The sequence below is a fragment of the Bos indicus genome, chromosome 11 (genome assembly GCF_029378745.1).
Source record: "Bos indicus isolate NIAB-ARS_2022 breed Sahiwal x Tharparkar chromosome 11, NIAB-ARS_B.indTharparkar_mat_pri_1.0, whole genome shotgun sequence".
Classification (NCBI taxonomy): domain Eukaryota; kingdom Metazoa; phylum Chordata; class Mammalia; order Artiodactyla; family Bovidae; genus Bos; species Bos indicus.
The window spans coordinates 101,996,563-102,023,260 of NC_091770.1; the positions used below are offsets into that span (position 1 = coordinate 101,996,563).

Here is a 26,698-nt window from a genome sequence, read left to right on the forward strand (position 1 = left end):
TCACAGCCCCTAATTCCTTGACCCACAGGTCATGTTGATACAACATGGCCCAAGGTCCCCACCATAAATCACATCTTTATTGTGAACTATGTGGAGTGGCCCCCGGCTCCGAGTAAACCAAGACACTCTTACTGGGCAGACCATTCCAAGGCTCAAAGTTACCTCCCAGGAGCTAGTCAAGGGCCACACTTTTCCTTAGAACATGTAGGTGTGGACAGCTGTCCATACCTGCTGAGTTATTCCTTTGCTCACAGCTTTGGAGAAGGAGATGTTTTGAGGACCCTTTTGGGGGGAGGCAAAAGACCATCATAGGAGGTACAAGCAGCCTTTGATTCCCAGGAACTGTTTAGATTGCAGTTGATAAAACAGTTCCACACTGAGGTACTTTGTTTATTCGACAGATCATGTGCTTGTTTGTTCGACAGATCATGTGCTTGTCAGTATGAACAAGGCCTTTATCCCACAGCGGGGATAGAACACCCTGCACTCAAGAGCCAGGCTTTGGGAGGCCCTATGGCTCATAACCAAGGGGTCAGTTGTAAAGGGCAGCGGTGCATAACACAAGAGCTCCCTGAGTGTGGTTCCTGGACCAGCAGTGTCAGCATCACCTGGAAACTTGCTGGAGATGCAGATTCTCAGGTCCCATGCCAGACCTGCTGTATCGTAACCTCCAGGGCAGGGGCCCGGGAATCTGTGTTTGAACAAGCCTTTCTGGAGAATTCTGAAACATACTTATGTTTGAGAACCGTTGGTGTGATGGTTGGGAGTAGGCATGCTTTAGCTGATGGCCTGAATCTGCCATAGACTGGCTGTGAGCCTCTGCAGGAGGACTGCTCTGTACCTCAGTTTCCCCATTTGTAGAACAGGAATGATAACAAGCAGGCTTCTCTCCTTGGGCTGCAATGAGTTAAATGTGTTCATGTTGATGAAACCCTTAGAAATACTTTGCACCTGTGTTTATTACATCGTAAGCCGACTCATTGGAAAAGACCCTGATGCTGGGAAAGACTGAGGGCAAGAGAAGCGGGCAACAGAGGATGAGATGGTTGGATGGCATCACCGACTCAGTGGAGATGAGTCTGAGCAAACTCCAGGAAGTAGCGAAGGACAGGGAAGCCTGGTGTCCTGCAGCCCGTGGGGTCACAAAGAGTCAGATACAACTTAGCCACTGCACATCAACAATTTAAACTACGTGTTTACCATGTTACGCATGCTGAGAAAGTACTTATTGAATACAATAAATAGTGGTCAAAATAATGGTGTCAGAGAGCTGGGGCAGGCTGAGGAAGGACCGAGTTGAGACCCAGGGGTGTTGGAGCAGAATTAGGGCCAGGGCACATCGTTGGCCAGTTTGGGCGGGGTTGCACCAGAGTCCAGCTGGGACAATGTACCAGGGCATCTCTCCACAGCAGGCTCCACGGACTGCCCTTGTACACAGTTACTGATGAGTGCAAAAAATCGTTTGCTGCATGGTATGTATAGTATAATCTCAGTTTTGTGAAATATATGATATAGCCACACACATAATTTCTCTGTTGACTTTAACATTGGACAGAGGTTGACATTGATGGAAAGAGCTCTGTTCCAGCCCAGGAGTACTGTGGATGTAGGGGAAGGCTGGAAGCCTGTGTACTAACCCCTCACTGTGGTCATGCCTGCAGAGCGGGGGTGGGCAGGAGCGGTGTGGGGCTTTGGCTTTCAGCTTGTGTTTGCATTTTATTTCACTTTGACTCTCGGTGTGGATTCCAGGTGGGCCAAGGCAAAGGCAGGCGATTCTCTGAGGTAGGGTCAAGTTCAAGGCTGGCAGGTGGCAGTGAGCAGGTGCACATGCAGGGGCCTGTGGTTCAGACACCCGTGATTCCTAACCCGCCCTCGCTTGGGGCAGGCTGTTTTAAACCAGGAATGTTCTGGAAACCGTCTGATATATGGTGGTTATTGTGGAAGCTGGGGGTCAAAGATCAAGTTCTTGCTCCCGCTTCTTGAATCTATGTCCAGGCTTTGGGCCGTGGTCAGCACAGTGACTTCTGCCAGCCCTGGGAATATGATGGTCTGGTTTGCTTAAGACCCTCCCAACTGCCAGCTCAACAGCTTAGCAGTTTGGGGGTGAGAACCAGATCCCCACCCTTTCTGGGGGATGTGGCCTTTTTTCTGTCCTCCTCGGACTGCTGCAGAGGGTTCCTCACCTTCAGGAATCTCTGCTCAAGGGCCTGCCTTCCACTTTATCAGGCGGCTCAGGCTGGGTCCTGAGGTCTGGGCTGGTGACAGGATCTGGGCTGGATGCTGACAGCCAGGACCGGCCATACCCCTCCTACCTCAAGGCGGGTGAAGGTCATTTTTCTCTTAGGAAGGACTCTGTGATGCTGAAGTGGGGCAAATCATATGTGGGAAGGGACAAAAGGGGCAGAAAAGAATCTCAGCTTTTCAGCCTCATTCAAATCCAGAGGGCTGTGCTGGTACTGGGTGACCAAGGCCGGGGAGGGGCAGGCGGGCAGCTGAGCTAGGTTCCAGCTCCGTCCCCTGCACCCCTGTCTGGGCCTCAGTTTCCCATCTGTAACATGAGGATGTAACATGAGGATGCCTGGAGCCCATGCCACCCTGGCAAGGTGGCAGGGCGGTCCCTGCCCAGCAGCTCCCAGCTCCCGTTGGCACCCAGCCTCTGTGGACAGTGGGGATTAGCCATAGTGGTGGCGAAAGCACGCAATCGATTCACAGATAAAGTAAGTACTCTTCAGGTGGCTGGTTGGCAGGAAAGCGGCAACTTGGCTTATCGATTAATTAGGTCTGGTTAGATGGGTCAGCAAAGGGCCGTGACTTCCTCTGCTGCTGCTTTTCAAATTCCAGGTGGGAAAGCCCAGCTGTGCCAGGGAGCCAGAGAGGCAGGATGGGGTGGCAGAGGTGGCCATGGCCTGCCCAGACGATGCCCCTGGTGTTCCTGAGTAGGCACCTGGGGACCCAGGGCTCTCGGGTGCTGGGATTTCAGACTGAACCTGTTCTGGGATTTGCTCAGAATTTTATCACCCAGAGTCCATGGCGCCTCCCCCTATAGCGTGCTAATGATATAGCTGAGATTTATTATTTGTGATGGGCTCCTTTCCTGTTGAGCAGTGAGCTAAGGACTCACATGTATCTTAGTTAATCTATAGTCATTTGATTCCCCCATGATTAGTAAATCCCTAAGACCACACAAGCTGGAGCTCTGAGCAAGCCGGACCTGATCTCCACCCCCATAGACCCTTACCCACAGGGACAGCACTCCCCTCCACTTTGTGTTTTTAGATAAGGAGGCCGAGGTCAGCGGGCATAGGTAGATCTCACAGCTAAACTGAATTCCAAACAGTCAAGATCCAATCCAAGAGTGCCCAGGCAAGCTCAAGTCTATCTCTGTGGAATCCAAAGGTCTTTTGGTGCTGTGATTGCTTCTAGCCCTGTCACTCAAGTCAGCTATTTCCAGCTTCAAGGGGGACCTGGATGGGAGGGGGAGGCAGGAGCGGGCCTGCAGAGGCACCTGGCTCTGAGCTGGGGAGAGGGCGGCAGAGGGAGAAGCCTGGGCCCCTGGGGATGAGGAACTGGTACAAATCAGATGGTGGGAGGAAAGGGGAGCACGAACCACGGCCCCCAGGGCAGGGCTGGGAGGAAGCAAATAGCACCTGGGGACCGCTGTCTGCCACCCGCCTCCCCTCCCTGCAGGACCAGGCCAAACAGCCTTGGAGGTCTCGCCCACTCTGGGTCTGAGATAAAGAGAGTGGGGGAGGGAATCCCGCCTGCTCCCATTCCTGGAGGTCTGGGAGAGAGGCACGTGCGATCTTCCCCTTCTACACACTGGGAACCTCAGGTGCGGACGGGGAGGGTGGCTGGCTTTATTTAAGTGAGTGCGTCTGGGGCAGCATCTGGATTTGAGCAGGAATGAGGTGGTGCTTGGAGCAGAGACAAAGGCCTGCTCCTCTCTCAACACAGTGGTCAAGGGCAGCCGGCCCTGCAGGCAACCAGCTTCAGACAGGCAGGCACACCCAACCCCACTGCTGAGAGCTCTGGATCCCGTAAGTTTGGAGGCAACACCCAGAGGCTTTATCATTACAAAGTTACTCCCAGGAGTTGGAGATGTGGACCCCCCCGAGGTCGAAGCATCATTAGACCAACCAGGGTTTGAATCTCTTCTGCATCACTGATTAGCTGGATCACCTAAATTTGTCTGAGCCTCAGTTTTCCCATCTGCAAAATGGAGATATAGTAAGGACCTCACCAGCTAGGGGTTAGGCTTGAATGAAATGATGTATTTGAAGAGCTTACCCTGGTGTCTCATTCCTCTGGCTAGGTGGCTGGAGAGAGGAGGAGAGACCAGTTGTTGCCAGATACTCTGATGTTGTGAAAGAAGGCACATCGCAGATATATATATATAGAGAGAGAGGGGGGGGGGCGGGGAGGGGGGGTAAAGCATCTGCCTGCAATGCAGGAGACAACAGGAGATGCAGGTTTGATCCCTGGGTTAGGAAGGTTCCCTGGAGGAGGAAATGGCAACCCACTCCAGTATTCTTGCCAGGAAAATCCCATGGACAAAGGAGCTTGGTGGGGTTGCAAAGAGTTGGACATGACTGAACACGCATGCATAGATCCAGATATATGAAATCTCTTGCTTTTTGAAATACGGCCGCCTACTTCACAATTCTTTGAAAATCCTGTGCAGGGAAACAAGCCACACCTGCAGCCTGGGCAGCTCCCGAGTGTGTCAGTGTGTCCCCTCTGCTCTGGGACGTCCCTGTCTTCTCACTGTCCTGGCAGCATAGCCGCTGCACTTGTAGTATCCCACAGCCCGGCAGGCCGGGGACCCTGGGGTCCGAAATCAGGCAAACTCTGGCTAAACAGCCTCCCCGATCCTGCTGACTCTGGGTCTGGGGCAGAGGCAAAGGGAGGTGTTCACTGCCCTAGTCTCACCCCCAGGCCCTGCCCTGGGTCTGAGGCTTCCACCCAGAAAGCTCCTGAAGGCTCCAGGGAAGCCATCCAGCTGGGCCTTAGTCAACCAGGGACAGAAAAAGAAGAGTGAGTTCCCCATTCCTGGAGGTTTTCAAGTCAAGCAGGGTGGTGTTGGTGGGAGATGGTGGAACGAGTTTCCTTGCATCAGATGAAGGTCCTGCGCACTTGACCTATACATCACTGATTAAGGGAACAGGAGCTATAGCTACCATTTGAGAATTGGGTGGGTGTTGGAATCCACTAGCTTCCCCAGATGCCGCCGGGGTCTGGCTTCTTACCCGAGGCCCTGGGCTGGCCAGCACCCGCCTGGTTTTCCCCCTCCCTTGGCCCCTTCCCCTTTCTTGCCTTCGTGTCTTCTTCCATAAGCATCCTGTCCCTATTGATCACCCAGTAACTGGAGATGGAAGGAACTTAGGACGAGAATAGAAACCGCAGGAGGGAAGAAGGCTTTGTGCACGTTGGTGGGGTGGGGGGCAGAGAGGGGAGGGAGGGACCAGAGAGAGCAGAAGGCGGTCCACTGACTCTTTGTACATTCTAGTCTCTTCCTCCGCTGACCCACAGGAAACACGAGCAGGAAGGGAAGCATGTAGTTCTACTCTATCTGCGCTGACCCTCGTAGCTCTGTGATCCCCACCGAGGCTGGGAGCGGGGCTTCCTCCTTCCATAATGATAACTGTCGTTGCTGAGCAGTTCTGATGGGCCATGTGGTATTCTGAGTCCTTTATGTGTGTTTCCTCATTGATCCTGCCCCATGAGGGGCATCATCCCCAGCATACAGATGAGGAAACTGAGGCTTGGGAAGCTGAGAAGGAACATTTTCTTTCTTTCTTTCTTTTTGGCTCTGCTGGGTCTTTGTGGCCACATGTGGGCTTTCTCTAGTTGTGGCGAGTGGGGGCTGCTCTCTAGTTTCCGTGTGCAGGCTTCTCATTGCAGTGGCTTCTCTTGTTGCAGAGCACAGGCTCTAAGCCTTCAGTAGTTGCGGCACGTGGGCTCAGCAAGTGTGACTCTGGGGTGCTAGCGCACAAGCTCAATAGTTGTGGCGTATGGGCTAAGTTGCTCTGGGGCATGTGGGATCTTCCTGGACCGGGGATCAAACCTGTGTGTCTCCTGCACTGGCAGGCAGATTCTTCACCACTGAGCCACCAGGGAAGCCCCCTGGAGACTGAGAAATAGATGAAGGTACCCCGTTAGGATGACTGTTTTCAGAAGCACAGAAAACAGCAAGTGTTGGTGAGGATGTGGAGAAACTGAAATCCCTGTGTGCTGTCATAGGAGTGTCAAATGGCACAGCCACTGTGCAAAGCAGGTTTTTTGATTCCTCAAAAAATTAAACAGAATTCCCATATGATCCAGCAGTTCCGTTCCTGGGTATACCCCAAAGAGTTGAAAGCAGAGACTTGAACAGATATCTGAGCAACCGTGTTCCTAGCAGCGTTATTCACATGGGAAAAAGGTGGACACAGCCCAAGTGTCCGTCATTCGATGATGGAGTAACAAAAATGTGGTCTATATTAGTATTAAGCCTTGGATTAATATTAAGGAAGAGTATTAAGCCTTGAAAAGGAAGGATATTCTGACACCTGCTGCAACATGGATGAACCTTGTGGACTTTATTCCAAGTGAAATAAACCAGACACAGAAGGACAAATACTTTCTGAGTCCATATGTAAAGCACCAGGAAAAAGCAAATTCTTAGAGACGGAAAGTGGAATGAGGTTACAGGGTAGGGGAGAGGGGAATGGAGTTATTATTTAGAGGGTACAGAGTTTCTCTTTGACATGTTGTAAGCATTCCAGAGAAGTATTTTTTAAGGTAATTCCTTTGCTTTGTTTGTTAATTTTATTTTATTTTTGGCTATGCCATGTGGCTTGCAAGATCTTAATTCCCCAAGCAGGGATTGAACCCGGGCCACTGCGGTGAAAACTCGGAGTCTTAACCACTGGACCAGCAGGGAATTCTCTGGAAAAGGATATTGATGGTAGTTGCACAATAATGTGAATGTACTTAATGTCACTGAGCTATACACTTTAAAACGGTAAGTCTTAGATTATGTATAAGGACTCGCCTGGTGGCTCAGTGGTAAAGAATCTGCCTGCCAATGCAGAAGATGCAAGAGATGTGGGTTTTATCCCTGGGTCGGGAAGATCCCCTGGAGGAGGAAATGGCAACCCACTCCAGTATTCTTGCCTGGGAAATCCCATGGCCAGAGGAGCCTGGCAGGCTATGCTCCATGGGGTCACAAAGAGTTAGACACGACTTAGCAACTAACACATGACATGTTATATGTATTTTAACACACACATACAAGAAGAAGAAGTAGGTGGATGACTTCCATGTCAGACTGTCCAGGCGCGACTCCTGGCTCAGAGGTGACCCAAGGCAAGTTTCTCAGCCTGTCTGTGGCTCCTTTTCCACCGCCATAAAGTGGAGATAATACCATGGGGTTTAAATAAGATAAACTATGAAGAGGATCAGAGCCATGGCTGGCAGTAACAGGCAGTAAGTGCTTGGGTCACCACTGCGTCGGTAAACACCAGGATCGCACACTCCAGAGGTCCTTTCAGGGGCCTGTGAACTTTCAGGAGGGTGAGCTTTAAGGCTCCCGGTCTCCCAGAAGTACATACTAAGTGCTGTGTGGGTGTGCAGTCGGCCCAGCGGAGGGCCCTAGTTTTTATTCCAATTCCAAGGGGGTCCATGATCCCAGCATGTTTGGAGAGTCAGTTTCGTGTTTTACTTTCTATTTTTTCAACCCAGCATGTATGTTCCCAGCTCATTAGGGGCAGAGATTTGGTGAGATGCAGTTAACACCCTGTAACCAAATCTGCCCAGCCTCCTGAACTATTGCCTCTCACCAAAGACAAGACATGCGCAATACTGCCGAGAAATGGGGTACAGGCAGAGCCGTGTGGAGGATTGCGGGGGTGGGCTCCACTGCCAAGTCCGGGAGGCGGACCCAGGGGGCATTTGGTGCCTTTGGGCTGCCCATCTACCCGGTATGGCCCCACCTCTCGTGGGAGGGGCAGGAAGGGGGTCCTGGGTTTGCCTGGGGTCTCAGAACATGTGGGGAGCCCTGCAGGTGAGTTAGGAATGGAGTCACTAACAGTAAAGCCTTCCAACAGCCCTGGGGGGAACCAGCACCCCCCCTTTCTCCTGCTGAGTGAGGAGGATTTCCTTCTGAGAGTTTCAGCACCATTGTAGCACTTCACTCAACAAATATTTTTCAAAAGTAAGCCAGACCAGCACTGGTCCTTTTTAAACTTTCTTTACTTATTTTTGGTTGCTCTGGGTCTTTGTTGCTGCAAGCGAGCTTTCTCTAGTTGCAGAGAGCGGGGGCTAGTCTTTGATGCCCCGAAGGCTTCTCACTGGGATGGCTCTGCTGGTTGCGAAGCACGGGCTCTAGGTACCCAGGCTTCAGTAGTCATAGCACGTGGGCTCAGCAGTTGTGGCGTACGGGCTTAGCTGTCCTGAGACATGTGGGATCTTCCGGGACCGGGGATCAAACCCATGTCCCCTGCATCAGCAGTAGGATTCCTATCCACTGAGCCACCAGGGAAGTCCCCAACAAATGTTTCTAGTGGGCACTTGTGTTAGTTTCCTAGGGCTGCCATCCCCAAGTACCACACGTCAGGTGCACTTAAAACAATAGAAATGTATTGTCATGGAGTTCTCGAAGCTTGAAGTCTGAAATCAAGGTGTTGGCAGGGCCATGCTCTCCATGAAACCTGTTGGGGAGAGTCTGGCCCCTAACTGCGATGGGGAGCCAGCATCTTTGGCGTCCCCTGCCTGTAGATGGACCACTCCATCCTTTCTGTCTTCGTGTGGCGCCTTCTCTCTGCTCTTCTGTCTCCAGAGTGTTCTCCATGTGTCTTCTCTTCTTAGAAGGACAGCAGTCAGATTGGACTAAGGGCTCATCCTATTCCAGTATCGCCTTATCTTAGTTTATATCTTGATCACATCTGCAAAGACCCTATTTCCACATCAGGTCAGAGTCACAAACACCAGAGGTTAGCACTTCAATCTGTCTTTCTGGGGGACACAATTCAGTCCATAGCAATATGTATTATGTGTCCAACACAGCCAGGCGCTTCGTATCTAACAGCCCCACAGGGTTTACAGTCCTGTAGAGAACCAGAAATAAACAAGCGAAACCACCATGGGTGGCTCAGGTTGCTGGGAAGGTAGCAAACAGGGAAGAACAGGAAAGGTGGCTGGGAGGGCTGACCTGACGCCAGGGCTCAGGTGGTGGGGGATGCCCCCTATGGAGGCAAGCAGGGTAATTTTGGTCAACGGTCCCCTAAGACATCCACCTGTCAAAGGGAATTACAGTCGCTTCCAGTTTGGGGCAACTATGAAAAGAGCTGCCTTGAACACTCGTGTGAAGGATTGGGAGTGAGCACAAGCTTTCATTTCTCTTGAGTGAATCCCTGGGTGTGGGATGGCGGGTTCATATGATAAGTATGTGTTTAACTTTCTAAGAAACTGGGGATCAGTTTTCCTGAGTGGCTGTCCCCAAAAAGGAAGACAGAGTTCTGTTTGCACCTGTTGCTGTGAGATGCCCTTGAGATCAGAGCCTCTGGACAGCCAAGTCTGAAGGGCAGGCAGCACTGGGCACCAGGAGTCCTGGGCTTTGCGATGACAGCCGACACCACCAGAGTGTGTGAGGCTCCGAGACAGAGGAGGAAGATGAGGGCTGACTGGGGATGGAGCCTGGGAAGCTAGACAGTGAGGGCAGGACACGGAGAATGAGGAGCCATGGGGGGAGGAAATCTGGAAGGACAGTGCCCCAAAGCCCAGCAGGAGGAGTGGGTAAAGGGGGCAGGGGCATCAGTGTCCAGTGTCACTATGGGGTCCAGACAGAGGACAGGAAGGTGGGTCTGTAGACTTAGCAATAGGGATATCAAAGGTGGCCTTGAAGGGGCAGGTTTTGGGGAATCGGGGATGAAGGCCAGGTTGACTGGATTCCAGGGTGAATGCAGAACATTTTTAATGAGTAAGGAGTAGGAAATAAAAAAGGCACTGCTGATAAGGCTTTCAAGAAATTTGATCCTGAGAGGGAGCAGGGAAACAGGACATGAGCTGATGGGGAGTCTGGGGGAAGGAGAAGATTCTTCCTGAAGAGAAGGAGGGACCACAGCACCCTGGGGTGCTGACAAGGCAGAGAGGGGCAGCAGGGGAATGTGCTGAAGAAATCAGTCAGGTGGGGTGGAGGGCCTGGGAGGATGGAGGGGGCTCTGCCACAGTGTGGAAGGAGAAGCCAACAGGGGCAGGCTGACAGTCAGTAGTTAAGCCAGCAACCTCCCCCCCGCAGGGGAATGTGCTGGAGAAATCAGTCAGGTGGGGTGGAGGGCCTGGGAGGATGGAGGGGGCTCTGCCACAGTGTGGAAGGAGAAGCAAACAGGGGCAGGCTGACAGTCAATAGTTAAGCCAGCAACCTCCCCCCCTTCTTACATTTCTAAGGATCCCGTATCCTCATGGCAACCAAGAGCAGTCATCCTCCCGGCTCCGAGGTCTCTCTGAAATGAGTCAGTGGCGGCCCACCTGGGTGTCAAAGAGAAGCCTGCATTTGAATTCAGACTCTTTCATTTGCTAGTTTATGACCCAGGTCAAGTCTCTTCAATTTCCCTGGGCCTCAGTTTCCCCATCTGTGAAATGGGACCCTGTCGTTTTGAGAGCTGTCTGAGAATCGCAGGTCTTCAGCTCAAGACCCAACGACATGCAGCAGGTGCTCAGGAGATGGGCGCCCCTGTCACTCATGAGGAGTCAGTGCGTGGTCAGGGGAACCAAAGCCCCTTTCTACGGATACCTCGCTCACGTGAAGGACCTGCTGCAGCCAAGATGAATCCCTGGATCTGTGCTCCTGGCCGGCTCTCTGCCCCACCTGCTTCATGAGTCATTGGGTGTGCAGGAAAGAGAAACTTATTTTCATGTTAGAGGTAGTGACCTTGGAAGAGTGTTAGTGCCAACAGCATCTCAGGGAGTGTGGAGGACCAGGCAGGTTCCTGTGCCCCGCCCCCAGCCTGGTGATCCGCAGGATCTATGTAGCTGTAACCGGGGCTAATGAGGTGTGGGCCGGGCAGGGGAAATCCAGCTGGGGAAGAGGCAGGTCAATTCCAGGCTAATTGCGAGGTCCTGTTCCGCTGCTGCCCTGGCTTGGCCGCCTCCCTACCCCTTAGCAGAGGGAGCATGGGCAGGGGGAAGGGGGTGGGCATTTTGAAGGCTCGCCGGCACACCGCCCACATCAAGCACACTTCACACTCACTGGTGCTCCCGTGTATGTACCCCTCCAGGCCGCACACGCGTGCAGCCCCACCTACACACGGGAAGCTGCTTCCACAAGCATCAGTCACAAATGCATCCCACGCCCCACCGCCGCCGTGCACCCCGGCTCACAGAAGCCGACCCGGAGGATGGAGCTGCGGCTTTCTCAGCAGCCCAGGGTCATCAAGGAGCCTCGGCCGGCCTGCTCCAGCCTTGGGGAGTCTGGGGGGCCTCTCCCCGCATTTGCAGTTGCCTCCTTCCGCTCTGAGGAAATGCCTGCCTCTGGATTCCCCCCCTTTTTTTTTCATTGAAGTATAGTCGATTTACAGCATTGGGCTGGTTTCTAGTGTACAGCAGCACGGTTCAGTTAAACGTCTGTATACACGTTTTAAGCGTCTTCTTTCTCATTACGGTTTCTCGTGGGCTATTTAGAGTTTCTCCCAGGATACTGAATGTGGTCCCCTGTGCTGCACGGTAGGTGCTTGTTGTTTATCCAGTCTATATATAAAAGCTTGCATCTGCTCATCCCGAACTCCTACTCCATCTTCCCCTAAGCCCCTCCCCTTCGGCAACAAGTCTGTTCTCTCGCCTGTGAGCCTGGTTTGGTTTCGTAGGCAGGTTCATTTGTGTCGTATCCGAGACTCCACGTACAAGTGGTTTCGTCTGGCATCTGCCTTTCCCTTTCTGGCGTGGTGCGGTCATCTCTAGGCCCATTCGTGCCGCGCGCGGCGTAACTTCGCTCCTCTTCTCTCTGAGCAGTGCTCCGTCGTGAACATCCACCACATCTCCTTGGTCCATTCCTCTGTCGACGGACGTTTAGGTTGTCCCCATGTCTCGGCTGCTGTAAACACTGCGTGGATCTTCTTGACTTACAGTTTCATCTGGGTATATGCCCAGGAGTGGGATTGCTGGCTCATATGGTAGCTCTATTTTTCGTTTTTTAAGGACCCTTCATACTGTTTTCCATAGTGACTACACCAACTTACATTCCCCCCAACGGTGCAGGAGGGTTCCCTTTTCTCCACACCCTCTCCAGCATTTGTTACTTAGAGACTTTTTGACGATGGCCATTCTGACCAGTGTAACCACCTCTGGATTCCTACCCAGCCCAATCCCCGGTCTGTCAGCCTGAGCATGTCCTACGTGGACCCATCACCACCCCTGCCCCCCAGAGAGGGACACACACTCCATCAGGATCTTGCTTGGGGAGATGACTGGCCCGCCCCCTTCCACGCAGAGGTTTTCTCCAAACCCAAGCCCAGTCACGCCACTTCCCGGAACGGTGCCCTTCAGGGGTTCCCCGTTGACCTTAGAAACTCCGTCCCCATGGGCCACAGACCCTTCCTCCCACCTCCCTGGGTGTGCTGGGCTCTGTGTTCTGGCAGGTCAGCCCCCTGCCCACAGCAGGGGCCCTCTGACTTGCCTCTGAGCTGTTCCTTCTTCCTGGGACACAGCCTGCACACCCGCACCCCTGCTGCATGGCAAACTTCTCATTCCTCAGGGTTTGGCTCGGAGAGCACCTCTCTGGGGCCCCCAGAGGCTGGGATCCGGGTGGCCCTCCTCTCTGCCCGCTTCTCGGGCTTTCTAGAAGAGCAGCAGTCCTACTGTGCTATCCCAGCTGCAGCCACGCTTACGCCCAGCTGCGTCCCCTTCCCCACCCCGAGCTCCGAGCTCTGTGAGAACAGGATCTGGGTCTGTGTTCCTCACCTGTAAGACTGTAAGGCCAGCACCGAGAACCCGGTTGCCGGGCTGTGTATTTGGGGAATTCATTGATGAACGAGTGAACTTATTTACACAAACAGATGGGCCTTACCATCAGTAATCCTTTCAGAGAGGGGCACATTTGGAATCTGGGAGCCAGGAGGTGGGGCAACAGAACCAATGGGCTTGTGGACACCCACCCCGTCCCTCCAGCCCCCCTGCTTCCACCAGCGCACCCAGCGCACCTCATGTTTCTCCCACCCCCCCAGCACCCACCCCCCCACCAGGTCTGGCCCTTCCCTCCAGGGTGCTGGGCTCTCCCACAGGCAAAGAGATGACGTTGCTTTAATCCACCAGCCTGGTCACACACACACCGTGTCTCCCCCAAGCCACACGCCCGAGTCCCCCCAGCACCCTTCTATCCGCTTGCTGCTGGCCGAGGAGCTGCCTCTGGCCTTATAATGGGTAATAGGATTTATCAGTGGACTGGAGGAGGTGATGTCCGTTAAAGCACTTAATACAAGAGGACTTCGCACAGAAGCCCAAATCAGATTTGGCCAATGAACTCGATTGCGGGCCCGACTGCGTTCCAGGAGACCCAGCAGCCGGCATTTATCCTCATCGCCCTGAGAGCGCCGGGTCACGCCGGGCAGCTGAGGTCTCGCACACCTGCACCCTGCGGCTCGGCGCTCAGCCTCCCCTCTTCTTGGGGTCTCAGGCCCTGACTCGCACTTTTTTGACCCAGATGGCTCAAGTTCTCCGGCATCTAGGAGCCCTCTTCCCGATAATACCCTAGTCCTGCCCCCACTCCACAAATTCTCTATGAGCCCAGTATCCCTTACAGGGATCCCCAACTATCCTCATCACTCGTCACCTCTTGTACTTTATATTTTGGCCGTCACACTGTTTGGCTTGTGGGATCTTAGTTCCCAGACCGGGAATTGAACCCAGGCCCTCAAGAGTGAGAGCATGGAGTCGTAGCCACTGGACTGTCAGGGAATTTCGTAGTTTATTTTTATTTCTTGGCCACACTGTGCAGTATGTGGGGTCTTGGTTCTCCCACTAGGGATCTGACTCTCGCCCCCTGCATTGGAAGTGTGGAGGCTTAACCACTGGACCACAGGGAAGCTCCCCCCATCCCCTCTTGATCCGTCCTCTCCAGGCATTTCTCCTGACCATTGCTTGCTTCCTTGACGCATGCGTCTCTCCCTGCTGGTGTGTACCAGCCAAGAACACAGTCTCTCTCTTAACCCCCTAAAGGTCTGACACCCCCAGGCCACAGCGATCCATCACAAGGGGACTCGGCCCCTGGGGCGAGTCAATGAGAATAGTCACGCACAAAGGGGACACTTCAAAGAATGGCCATTAGCCAGCAATGACCCCGAGATCCAGCCGTTGGCCTTGGCCACCAGCTTCCTGAGGGGGACAGCCCCTGGACCACATCTCTCGCGAGCTCCCAGCCCCCTCCCATGGCCTCCCATTCCTCCTTGGGGTCCAGGCCCCCAACCCCAGATGCATGAGCCCTTCCACGAGGGGCATGCCCTTCTCGGGGTCAGCCTTCTCCCCCACGTGTCCACCCTCACCTGCTAACATCTCCAGGCCAGCGGAGGCGTGGGGTTTGCTCCCCTGTACACCCAACAGCCCACTGCAGTCTTTCTCCCCAAACAAAAGAACAGTCTTTCCCCGGAGATAAATGCTCTCTCTGGCAAGAGAGACAGGAAGACACTGCTGCTGGCTTTAAATAGAAGTTTGTTTCTAGCAACTCTAGCCTTCAAGGTGTCAGAAATACGCCCATCCTTCCCCAGAAGGCTGCATATGTAATGACGTTTGGACAAGGGGGAAAAGAAGTGGGGGAGGTGCCAGGCAGAGGGGAGCAGTTACCAAGAACCCCCGGGGTCCTGGGCTCTCCTGTGCGCCCCCGACCTGGGCATACCCGTGAGTGCAGGGTTGATGGTTGAGGGGGGCCAGCCCTGCCCCCTCCTCCCCTCCCACTTCCAAGCACCCAGGTCTCTTGTTCACCCAAACTCACTGCTTCCCCCTCTTTCCCCCAGAAACCGATGACATCACTCATTCCGGTCTTTCCGGCAGCCAGGAGTTGACCTACATTCCTCCGCCCTCCTGTCTGGGAGGCTCTCCAAACCCCCGGCTTCTCTCACCCTAAGAAGGGGAGGGCCCAGCTCACGATTTTCGTGGAGCCCCGGTGCCAAGCCCGTGTCCAGATGGCGCTCCCGCCAGCAGCTCCCGGGCACTGCCTGCCCCTCCCTGCGGGGCAGGGCGCGCTGGTGCCTGGCACGGGCTGGCGCCCCTGCCGTCCTGACGAGAGCTTCGTGCTTTGAGCGGCTGTCAGGCCCCCAGCCAGGCCTGGCGGGTGGACGGGATGGGGTGAAGTCCGCATGTCAGTCTCCTCCTGACAAGAGCAGGGCCCATTTCCCTGAGAGCTTCGGTTGTGTGTGATGGCCTGCTCCAGGAGGTGAGGCTCAACCCCGCCTCCGGTCCCTCCTGGCCCTCCCCTGGGGCTCGTTAGGGACTCATCAACTGGAGAACAAGAAAGGACTTAGCGACTTAGGTGGGGAGGCAGCTGTGCCCCCGTCTCTGGAGGGTGGGCGGGCAGGCAGCCGGACCAGCTTGTGGTGGGTGGGTGGGCAGGGATATCCCAGGCCAGGCCTTGAAAGGGATCGGGGGTCGGGCGGAAGCCGTGGTTCACCGTGAGGGTGAGCAGGGGTGGCAGGTGGGGCTGCCAGATGAATGCAGGCTGCGGGCCAAACCCGAACTTGAGAGAAGCCCCAAGTGTTAACAGTGCGCTTAGTGCGAGCGCGTCCCAGTTATTTCATGGGACACGCTGGCGGAGCCTGTTTTATTGCTCTTGCTTTATTGAACTTCGAAGATACTGTGCTTTTAACAAATTGAAGGTTCGTGGCAGCTCTGCACCAAGCAAGTCAGTCGGTGCTGGTTTTCTGACACCGTTTTCAGGGCTTCCCTGGTAGCTCAGTTGGTAAAGAATCCGCCTGCAATGCAGGAGACCCTGGTTCGATTCCTGGGGTCAGGAAGATCCCCTGGAGAAGGGCTAGGCTACCCACTCCAGCATACTTGGGCTTTGCTTGTGGTTCATCTGGTAAAGCATTTGCCTGCAATGCGGGAGACCTGGGTTTGATCCCTGGGTTGGAGAGATTCCCTGGAGAAGGGAAAGGCTACCCACTCCAATATTCTGTCCTGGAGAAGTCCATGGGGTCGCAAAGAGTAGGACACAACTGAGTGACTTTCACTTCCTTGCTCACCTCAGGTCTCTGAGTCACGATTTGGTAATTCTTGCACTATTTCAAACTTTTATTATTATTACATTTGTTCTGGTGATCATTGATCTGTGATCTTACTACTATGACTCACCAAAGGCTCAGATGAGGGCTAGCATTTTTCAAAATGTAGCATTTCTTTAATTAAAACCTGTACATATTTGTAGATATAATGCTGTTGCACACTTAACAGACTACAGTATAGTGTAACGATTAACTCTTTTTTGGCCACTCAGGGTCTTCGTTGCTGTGCACGGGCTTTATCTGGTTGTGGTGAGTGGGCACTACTCTTTGTTGTGATGTGGGGTCTTCTCTTGTTGCAGAGCAGTTCCTTCAGAAAGCTATTCTCTAAGCCCCCAGTCTTCAAGTGGTTGCTGCTCTCAGGCTTAGCTGCCCCTCGGCTTGTGGGATCTTCCCAGACCTATGAGCAAACCTATGTCCCCCACATTGGCAGGTGGACTCCCAACCACTGGACCACCAGGGAAGTCCCTGCACATCACGTTTATATTCTTTGAGAAACCAAAAATGTCATGTGACTCCCTTTATTGCTGTATTTGCTTCATTGGTCTGGAACTGAACCCATGGTATCTCTGAGACATGCTTACACTTGAAAATTATTTCCTGTTTACCTGAAATTCAAGTTTAACCAGGGATTCTATATTTTTATTTGCTAAATCTGGCAACCGTAGTGACAGGAGGCCCTTTAGGGAAGCGACTCTAAGACACTGAGCGTGTTCCCCTGGTGGGGGCCCCCAGGGACCCAGAGAAAAAGTCAACTGATGGGGGCATTTGTGCTGGCTGCCAAGAGGGGCTCTAGGGTAGGGTGTTGGCAGGGCAGCTCGGATGAGGGGAGCTGTCCCATGGGGCTGGGCGCCTGTCAGATAAGGACAGACTTTGTTCCTAGGAGTCCGCAGATTCCCTCCGATACCACCTGTGGGTCATTACAAGGGCAGTGCAGCTGGCGTGTATGGAAGGCTGGCTAAGTGCCGACCCTGTGCTGAGCACTGCCCCCACGCCAGCCCGTCCTCGTCCTCTCACTGTGCGGCCCTGTGGGAGCTGTCAGGTCCCCAGTTTTACCAGGAGACTAAGACCCCGAGGCTGGCCGCCCGCCCCCACACCGCTCCGGCCGAGGCACCGCCTGGCCTTCCGTGCCCGGTGTTGCGCAGAGAGCTTCTGTGCAGCATCTGCCGCTCCCGTCCTTTCTTCCTCCGTCATTCAGCCCCTCTTGATTAGAGCCCACTGTGTGCTGGATAACAACAGTATGTTGGGCACCCATGAACAACCGAATGTTAGAAAAGTTGAAAAGCTAAGATGTAACTCAGCCTGTCCGTTTGCAACTGGAAGGTCTGAGGCCGGGAGAAGTGACTTGCTCAAGGTCGCCTGGGCAAAACCTGAGCAGGGAATCGGCCTGGCGCTCTGGCTGCTGACTCAGCACCTCTGCCCCTCCCCTACTCCTGCCGCGGTCCACAGGTCAAAGCCCTGGCATTCTGTGATGGGACGGCAGCAGATCCTGAATGGGTGGAGGGGGCACTGCTGGCCAGGGGCAGGTCCCGTGGGCTGGCCGGCCTTGCACTGTCCCTTCTGTTCATTATTAAATAATGCTTCCTGACGGGTGAGCCGAGAGTTGCTGTGTAGCGGGGTCAGGTGGCACAGGCGATGGTTTTCTGGTGAGACTGATGGTTCTCAAAGGTCAGATTCAGAAAGCAGTTCCTTGGGAAAATTGATCGCATGGATGCAGGAGAAATGTCTGGGCCAGAGGTGCAGCCGGGAGTCTGGACCACCTGCCTCGCTCTAGATGCAGGCAGCGGCTGGTGTTGGGACAGAAGGCAGGAAAGGGAGTTTCTTTCTCCCGCGTTTCCTTGGCCAAGGCTGGGCCTCAGAATTGGTGATGGGCTTGGGAGGATCAGCCCAGCGGCCCTCCCCCCGGCCTTCATCATCCAGGTGGAATCAAGGTAAGGGGGGTGCTGAGAGACACAGGGGGTAGAGTGGTGATGAAGCCCGAGTACCGCACCCAACAGTTCTGGGTTCAGATCCAGCCTCTTCCACCCAGAGGCCTGGGGTGACTTGTGGCTCTTGACCTACCACAGTCTTACTTCCTCACCTGTAGAATGGGAAGAAGGATGCCTTCCGGGTTTTCACAGGGATTCAGTTAAGAATGCAAGAATTTTCTCCCACTGTGTGTGTTTCCACTTTTTTCACTTTCCTCATGGCTTCCCCCTGAAACACAAAAGTGTGTAATTTTGATGAAGTCCAGTGTCTCTATTTTTTCTTCTGTGGCTTGTACGTTCGGTGTCATGTGTAAGAAACCATCGTTTAATCCAACGTTGCAAAGATTTACCCGTTTCTTTTTCAGAGTTGTCTAATTTTAGCTCTTGCATATAGGTCTCTGATCAATTTTGAGCTAAGTTTTGTTGATGGCATGAGGTTGAGTTCTAGTACCAGTCTTTAGCATAAGGATATGTCAAATGATTTGTTTACTTACTGATTTTTTTTAATGAATACACTTTTAAATTTTGGCCTCGCTTAGACAATAATATTTCTGAGATTCCCAGGTTTGGTGAATTTGTCCCTTAAAAAATTACTGTGTAATCAAAGTGAAAGTTGCTCAGTCGTGTCCAACTCTTTGTGACCCCATTGACTATACAGACCATGGAGTTCTCCAGGCCAAAACACTGGAGTGGGTAGCCTTTTCCTTCTCCAGGGGATCTTACCAACCCAGGGATCGAACCCAGGTCTCCCACATTGCAGGTGGATTCTTTACCAACTGAGCCACAAAGTAAGCCCCAGAATAACAGAATGGGCAGCCTATCTGTTCTCCAGGGGATCTTCCCGACCCAGGAATTGAACCAGGGTCTCCTGCATTGCAGGTGGATCTTTACCAACTGAACTATCAGTGGAGAATCCCAAAGAAGTCTGCTGCTGCTGCTGCTGCTAAGTCACTTCAGTTGTGTCTGACTCTGTGCAACCCCGTAGACGGCAGCCCACCAGGCTCCCCCATCCCTGGGATCCTCCAGGCAAGAACACTGGAGTGGGTTGCCATTTCCTTCTCCAGTGCATGAAAGTGAAAAGTGAAAGCAAAGCCACTCAGTCATGTCCAACTCGCAGAGACCCCAGGGACCGAAGCCTACCAGGCTCCTCCATCCATGGGATTTTCCAGGCAAGAGCCCTGGAGTGGGGTGCCATTGCCTTCTCTGCAAATAAGTCTAATACTATATAATCCATGGACTTCTCCAGGCCAGAATACTGGAGTGGATAGCCTTTCCTTTCTCCAGGGGATCTTCCCAACCCAGGGATCGAATCCAGGTCTCCTGCATTGCAGGCAGATTCTTTACCAGTTGAGCTATCAGGGGAGCTGTGTAATAAAAACTAAAAAAAAACTATTAAACTGTTCTGCAGTTCATACTCACATCTCTCCAACCATCTCGCGTGGTCCACTTTGGGAGATGACGCTGATCACAACGAACATTGGGACAAAGGAGAGTGTAGCAGGGGCTGATACAGGCAGGATCATGAAAGGCCTGCCTGCAGAAGTGGCATTGGGCCTTGAACTTAAAACTCTCATTAGGTGTTAGCTTTAGGAGAAAGGAGCAGAGCCTGGCAGCGCATCCAGCAGAGGGAACAGCATGTGCAGAGGTCCAGAGGAAAGCAGGATCAGAACCGTGGTGGACAGAGACAGCGAGAGACAGAGAGTTGGAGAGACACAGAGGGACACAGAGAGAGAGCCAGAAAGGTGAAGCCCCACACACATGTGCGCGCACGCACACACACACACACACACACACAGGCAGCATCACCCGAGCTCCCTGCACAAGTCAGGAAGTCTGAGAAGCAGGTCCATTGACTGGGTTCTCTTTCTGTGCCAGTCCTGGTGGGCCTTCCCCCACGCCGTGTGGGCTCCTCCTGGCAGCCCTGCCCAGCACAGAACTGCTCTCCATACTCATTCCGGGACTCAACCAGGGAGGCAGAGAAGCCAAGACACCCTCTGGGAGATGAAGATGGTGGGAGGGGATGACCAGCGTGGGGCGGGGCAGAGCTGGGGTCAGGGAGAAATGTCTGGATTTGGATCCGGAGTGGGCTTTAAACTGCATGACCTTGGACAGGCTTCTCTCCACCTGTACCTCTCACCGCTGCCAGGCCTGTCCAGCTCTCACATTCTGTGACTCTCATCTATTGTAATTGCAATACACTTCTCAGATTCAGCTGCCCTTTAACAAATTTTTAACAAGCCAAGGTCAGTGTGATCACCCAAAGTTAAGATGGCAGTCTTTTCTTTCTGTAGCTGATATCTAAAAATATCTGATCTTCAGGCCAGAGGCATGGTGTACATTCCTGCTTCCACACGGCTGGGGTATTCCTCTCCAGCTAGCTCTGTGGTATGTTAAATAGGAATTCAGATGAAAAAAATGAAAACCTTCCGAGGTCAAATATGTTTTGCCAGCAAACTTCAGTTAGACAACTCAGCAGGTTTGTTTCCTGAAGGACTTGTCAGAGCCTTTGATGTGCTAATGCACACTAGGACTCTGGGTGAAAAAGTGAAAGTGTTAGTCGCTCAGTCGTGTCCAGCTCTTTGTGACCCCATAGACTGTAGCCCTGCAGGCTCCTCTGTCCGTGGGATTTCCCGGGCAAGAATACTGGAGTAGGTAGCCATTTCCTCCAACTGGAGAACTTCCCAACCCAGGGATCAAACCCAGGTCCCTTACGTTGCAGGCAGAACAGCTTCTTTACTGTCTGAGCCACCCGGGAAGCCCTGGGTGGACGGGGCAATCAGGGAGCAGGGTAGGACAGCATTAGGAGAGCATCATATGTGTTGACCAATAAAAGCCAAACACAGAATCTTTCTTTGCCGTGGACCATCTTTGGGTCTAATGTTTCCAGGAAGAAGGGTCCCCGGTGCCAGCTGGGGCCTGCCCAACCCTCTTTGTGCCTTTCCCGGAAGCTAGCATATAGTAGGCCCCCAGTACACGTGTGATCGTAGGTTGGAGCTCCAGAGAGACAGGGAACAGACTTTCTCAAGCTCCGTTTATTTCAGCTTTGTGCTGCAGTAAAGCCTGACAGGACCAGGGGGCGAGGAAGATGAAGTTAAAACAGCATAGACTTTAGCGCCAGCTGATGCGTCAGAATTCTAGTCCAGAGAATTCGGCGGACATCTGTGGCCCCGGGAACTGAGAGTCGTGAGCATCACATGGAGCAGTGGCTTCCCAAACAGGACCCTGATAGACCTGCTCCTCCTCCTGAGAGGAAATACCTGTGTGAGCTCAGGAACCAGCCTGGCCTGATTTCAGGTTTTCAAATCTCATCTGTTTTCTGCTTGCTGTAGAGGATGTAGAAAACATGCAAAGTGACAAAGAAGGAAATAGAAATCATTTACAATCCCGTCCCCTCCCTCCCTCGACAACCGCAGGAGTACCGAGATGTGTTGTCCTCGTGTTTCAGGTTTGAGCTTACACACAGTCAGAAGCTGACTGTGGTCTGGTGTGTGTGTGCATGCTAAGTCGCTTCAGTCATGTCCAACTCTTTGTGACCCTGTGGACCATAGCCCACCAGGCTGCTCTGTCCATGGGGTTCTCCAGGCAAGAACACTGGAGTGGGTTGCTATGCCCTCCTCCAGGGGATCTTCCCAACCCAGGGACCATACCCAAACCTCTTAGTCTCCTGCATTGGCAGGTGGATTCTTTACCATTAGTGCCACCTGGGAAGCCCATAGTCTGATAATAATCTGCTTGGACTGCCATAATGGAGTCCCACAGAGTGTGGGGCTTTAACTACAAACATTTATTTATTCTCTCACAATTTTGGAGGTTAGAAGTCCAATATCAAGATGCCAGCAGGGTCAGTTTCTGGTGAGACCCCTCTTTCTGGCTTGCAGATGGTCTACTTATCACTGTGTCCTCACATGATAGAGAGAGCTCTGGGGTCTATTGCTCCTCTTATAAGGGCACTAACCCTATCGATTAGGGCCCCACCCTTCCGACCTCATTTAACTTTAATTCCCCCTCTAAGGACTCTGTCAGACATGACTTGCTCTGTCATGTCTGACTCTTTGCGACCCCATGGACTGTAGCCTACTAGGCTCCTCCATCCATGGGATTTCCCAGGCAAGAATACTGGAATGGGTTGCCATTTCTTTCTCCAGGAGATCTTCCCAACCCAGGGATTGAACCCAGGTCTCCTGCGCTGTAGGCAGATGCTTTTACCGTCTGAGCCACCAGGGAAGTCCAAGGACTCTGTCTCCAAATACAGCTGCATTGAGTGTCAGGGTTTCAACGTATGAATTTGAGAGTGACATGGTTCAGTCCATAGCACTATAATACACACGATTTGCTGCCCTACTTTTTTACAATCCATATTCTAACCCACATTCACCTCTTGGACTCCAGAGCTGGATATCTCTGAGTTCCAGTCCCAGTCAGTTTTGGGCAGCCCTGTGACTCTGGGCCAGATACTTAATCTCTCTGAGCCTCCGTTTGCTCGTCTTCAAAGGGAAGGTGACAGTGATACCAGCTCTGGTAGCCATTCAGAGGCCAAATGAGATGCCCATTGGCACACAGCAAACACTAATTTTGGTTTTTTTCATTTGTATTAGGAACATTTCCCAGGGCTTGAAATAGCCTCTGACAACGAAATGTTTAGTTGCCAAGTCACGTCTGACTCTTTTGTGACCTCATGAACTATAGCCCAACCAGGCTCCTCCGTCCATGGGATTTCCCAGGCAAGAATACTGGAGTGGGTTGCCATTTTCTTCTCCAGGGGATCTTCATGACGCAGGGATCGAACCCAGGTCTCCACATTGCAGGCAGATTCTTTACCGCTGAGCCACCAGGAAATAAATATTTAATGGCTTTATCATACCCCATAGCATGGCTGTATCTAATTTCCATAACCATCCTGCAAGATGATCTAATGTCAGAGAGAAGTTATAAGAAGGAAGGTGGGGACTTGTCTGGGGGTCCAGTGGTTAAGACTCTGAGCTTCCACTGGCAGTGGGGTGTACGAGTTCAATCCCTGGCCCAGGAACTAAGATTCATCATGCTGTGCAGCCCAAAAAAGAAAAAGTTCTTGAACTGAATTAAAATGAAAATGCAACATATCAACAGAAAATTATTAAAATATATATATATTACGAAAGGCAGCTCTGACATTTCTGAAGCCAGCAGGCAGCAGGTTAACTCAGAGCTGCAGGGCTGCTAGAAACCTGGCAAGCAGCTCCCCCCGGTTTGGGATCCTTGCCCTGGAAGGGCAGCCTCACAGCAGTGCTCCAGTCAGATGGAGACAAGGAGGGCAGGAGTGGGTGGGGGCAGTGAGAGCCAGGATGAAGGGTCTGGCAGACAGATTTATGAGGCGAAAAGATGCAGGAAGTTAAATATTCATCATGTGGATAAGCAGAGGCTAAGGGGGCACGCTCCGTCGAGGAGGAGCATCGCTGAGTGGGAGGCGAGGTGTGAAGAGGAGGGGAGTTGTGAGCTGAAGGAGAAATGCTGGGTAAGCTTTTGGGAAACAGTCTTAGAGACGCTGGGAGCCAGCGATGGGGAATGTTGCCCACTCTGGGCATCACTGGTGGGACGCAGGTGCCTCCACCCTCGTCCAGGCCACTGCCCTCTGCTGCCAGCTGGGCACAGCTTCCTCCCTGCCACCCCCCACCCCACCGTGCCCCAGCTCTGATCTCCCAGACAAAGCATCCTCCATGGAGCTGCCACAATGACATATAAAACACAGGCCAGAGCAGGACACCTCTGACCTTCCCCGGGCTTCCAGAACAGATTCCAGCCTCCATGTCAGGTCTGGCCTCCTCCACTCTTTCATCTCATCTCAGGCCTCATTGGTTGAGCTCTTCTTGGCCCAGGGATGTCTTCCCTCATGTTCTTGTCTCCTCCAGAAGGTTCTCCCCTCCTTGCCTGAGTAACTCTTGATGCTCTTGCAGGTCTCAGATTTAAATTGTTCTTCCTGGAAGCCTATCCTGCTCCCCGCTCAGACTGAGACCCCACGATCCCCTCTCCTTTGTAGAACACGTGGGCACTGATGACAACTGACGTTGATGTTATAATTAAAAAGATTGGCATAATTATCATTTTAAGATTGTGTCTCGTGGAGTTTTAGGTTTACAGAAAACTGAGTGGGTTGCACAGAGGGCTCCTAATACCTAGGTTATTCACATCTTGCTTTTCTGTGATGCCTTTGTTACAGTTGATGAACCGATACTGACATGCCATCGTCAGCTCAAGTCCACAGTTGACATTAGGGCTCTATCTTGATGCTGTCTGGGTTCTGTAGGTTTTGACAAATGCATAACGTCATGGGTCCACCATGACAGTGTCATACTGATCACTCCACTGCCCTTAAAATCCCTTGGGCTCCACCTATTAATCAACCCCCTGCCCCAACCCCACCACTGTTCCTTGTGTCCCTGCTGGATGCTGTGCTCCATCAGAATAAGGACCCCATCTGCTTTATCAACCACTGTACTTACCATTCCCAGCTCAGAGTCTGGCACGTAACAGGTGCCCTATAAATATTTTTCTTTGCTTATTTTAATAAAAAGAAAACTCTACCAAACATGTTATTCTGCTTTTTACAAATATTGACAATTTATCTTGGAAATCTTCCCATATCAGAATGTAGAGCACTCTCTCTCTCTCTCTCTCTTTTATTACAGAGGTTTTCCAACATGCATACAAAAATAGAATCTGCTGTAATGAACTGCCACATACCTGTCACCCAACTTCAGCAATTAACTCATAGCCTTTCTCGTTTTGTCTGCATCTCTCCCCATGTTCTCCCTTTCTGTGTTATTCTGAAGTAGATCCCAGCCATCAGATCATTTCATCTGTAAATATTTGTGTGTCTCTAGAGATAAGGACTTTTAAACACACAATCACAATACCATCACTGCAGTTAATAAACATTAATTTAACACTGGGTGTCCCTGGTGGCTCAGACGGTAAAGAATCCACCTGCAATGCAGGAGACCCAGGTTTGATCCCTGGGTCAGGAAGATCCCCTGGAGAGGGGAATGGCTACCCACTCCAGTATTCTTGCCTGGAATTGTCCAGAATTCCATGGACAGAGGAACCTGGTGGGCTACAGTCCATGGTGTTGCAGAGTTGGACACGACTGAGCAACTAACACACACACAATTTAATATCACCAAAGGTAGTCAGTGTTCAAACTGTCTCACAAATACACTTTGTTTATCTGAGTTTAGGGGTTGTTTGAACCAAGGCCCCGATGAGGTCCAGTGCTGCCTTTGGTTGCTTTGCCCTTGAGGTTTTTTTTAATCGGGGTTCCTCCTTCCTCTGTATCAAGTTTTGCACCCCTTGCAATTCATCAGTCCTAGGAGCTATGTCATCACTTCTGGCTTTTGCTACTGCATCCCCCCTGGTGGTGTTTAGTTTGTTTCGCTGTCCTCTGTATTCCCTAATGAATTCCTAGCTGATCCAGAATCTGCTCCAGAGCGTTGATCAGATTCAAGTTCGATTTGTCTTGACGAGACTACTGCAGGGTGGGCTGTATCCTCCCACTGGGAAGTTTTTCTCTGGACGTCTCTGTTGCTGCTCCGTGCCCACAGCCATCCATTCAGTAGGGGATGCTGCATGACGACTTTCTAATTCTATCTTTCCTTCTTCAATCAGCAGCTGGACTGCTTCTATAAAAAGAAACATCCCCTCATCAATTGTTGGTTACCTGGAGGTATGCTTTATATAGGACATGCAAGACAAGTGCTTGATTCTTTCCCTTTATTTACTGGTTTCAAAATGATGAGTTGCCTATAAATATTTGAATGAATGAATGAATAATACATGTATGGATGAATTGACAGGGTTTTGGGAATCAGGGCTTCTTTCTGCTCTCAAGGGCACGGGTGTGGCCACAGCCAAGAGCAGGGATGCCACCTGAGGCCAGGGTCAGGTCCATGCAACCAAGGGCAGGTAACTCTTGCTACCTGTCAACCACCATGGTTGAAAGCCATGGTGATCAAAAGCTGTGTTACTAAAAATACAGCATCTGGGACAACCCCGTGAGAGGCAGGATCCAGGGGCACCTCTTTCTGGAAGGACTCAGAATGGTGCATCAGGGGTACTTGTCCCAAAGGAGAGTCTTGGCAGGTTGGACAGGTGGCCTCAAGGGTCCCTTCCTGGCCACCCTGACACTCTCCCAGCCTTCCAGGGAGCCAGAACAGCCCGTTTACATGCTCACTGATGCCTTGCCCCCTCCATGTCCCCCCAGGTGCAAGTGCAACCTGCACGCCAACCTGTGCTCCGTGCGTGAGGGCAGCCTGCAGTGCGAGTGTGAGCACAACACCACGGGCCCTGACTGCGGCAAGTGCAAGAGGAGCTTCCGCACGCGGTCCTGGCGCGCCGGCTCCTACCTGCCGCTGCCCCATGGCTCTCCCAACGCATGTGCGTACACAGACTGGCCGTTGCACTCGGGCACCCCCACCCCTCCCCACCTCAGACCAGCAAGGCCATGGGCTCCCCCAACCTGCA

The 26,698-nt window shown here is 52.5% G+C and overlaps 1 protein-coding gene and 1 long non-coding RNA gene across 7 annotated transcripts in view; one reads left to right on the plus strand and one right to left on the minus strand.

Moving 5' to 3' along the window:
- The window catches only part of NTNG2 (netrin G2), a 72,343-nt gene that overhangs the window by 31,349 nt on the left and 14,296 nt on the right, over positions 1–26,698 (plus strand). For all 6 annotated transcript variants that reach the window (XM_070799493.1, XM_070799488.1, XM_070799487.1 and 3 more), the window contains one exon: positions 26,439–26,611. In XM_070799493.1, coding sequence (XP_070655594.1) covers positions 26,439–26,611 — 173 coding nt within the window. The remainder of the gene's footprint in view (positions 1–26,438; positions 26,612–26,698) is intronic.
- Positions 8,215–15,366, minus strand: LOC139185873 (uncharacterized). The gene is made up of 3 exons (XR_011569476.1): positions 15,084–15,366; positions 10,417–10,506; positions 8,215–9,086 (listed from the first exon to the last, which is right to left on the minus strand). It is a non-coding gene; the product is annotated as an uncharacterized lncRNA (long non-coding RNA).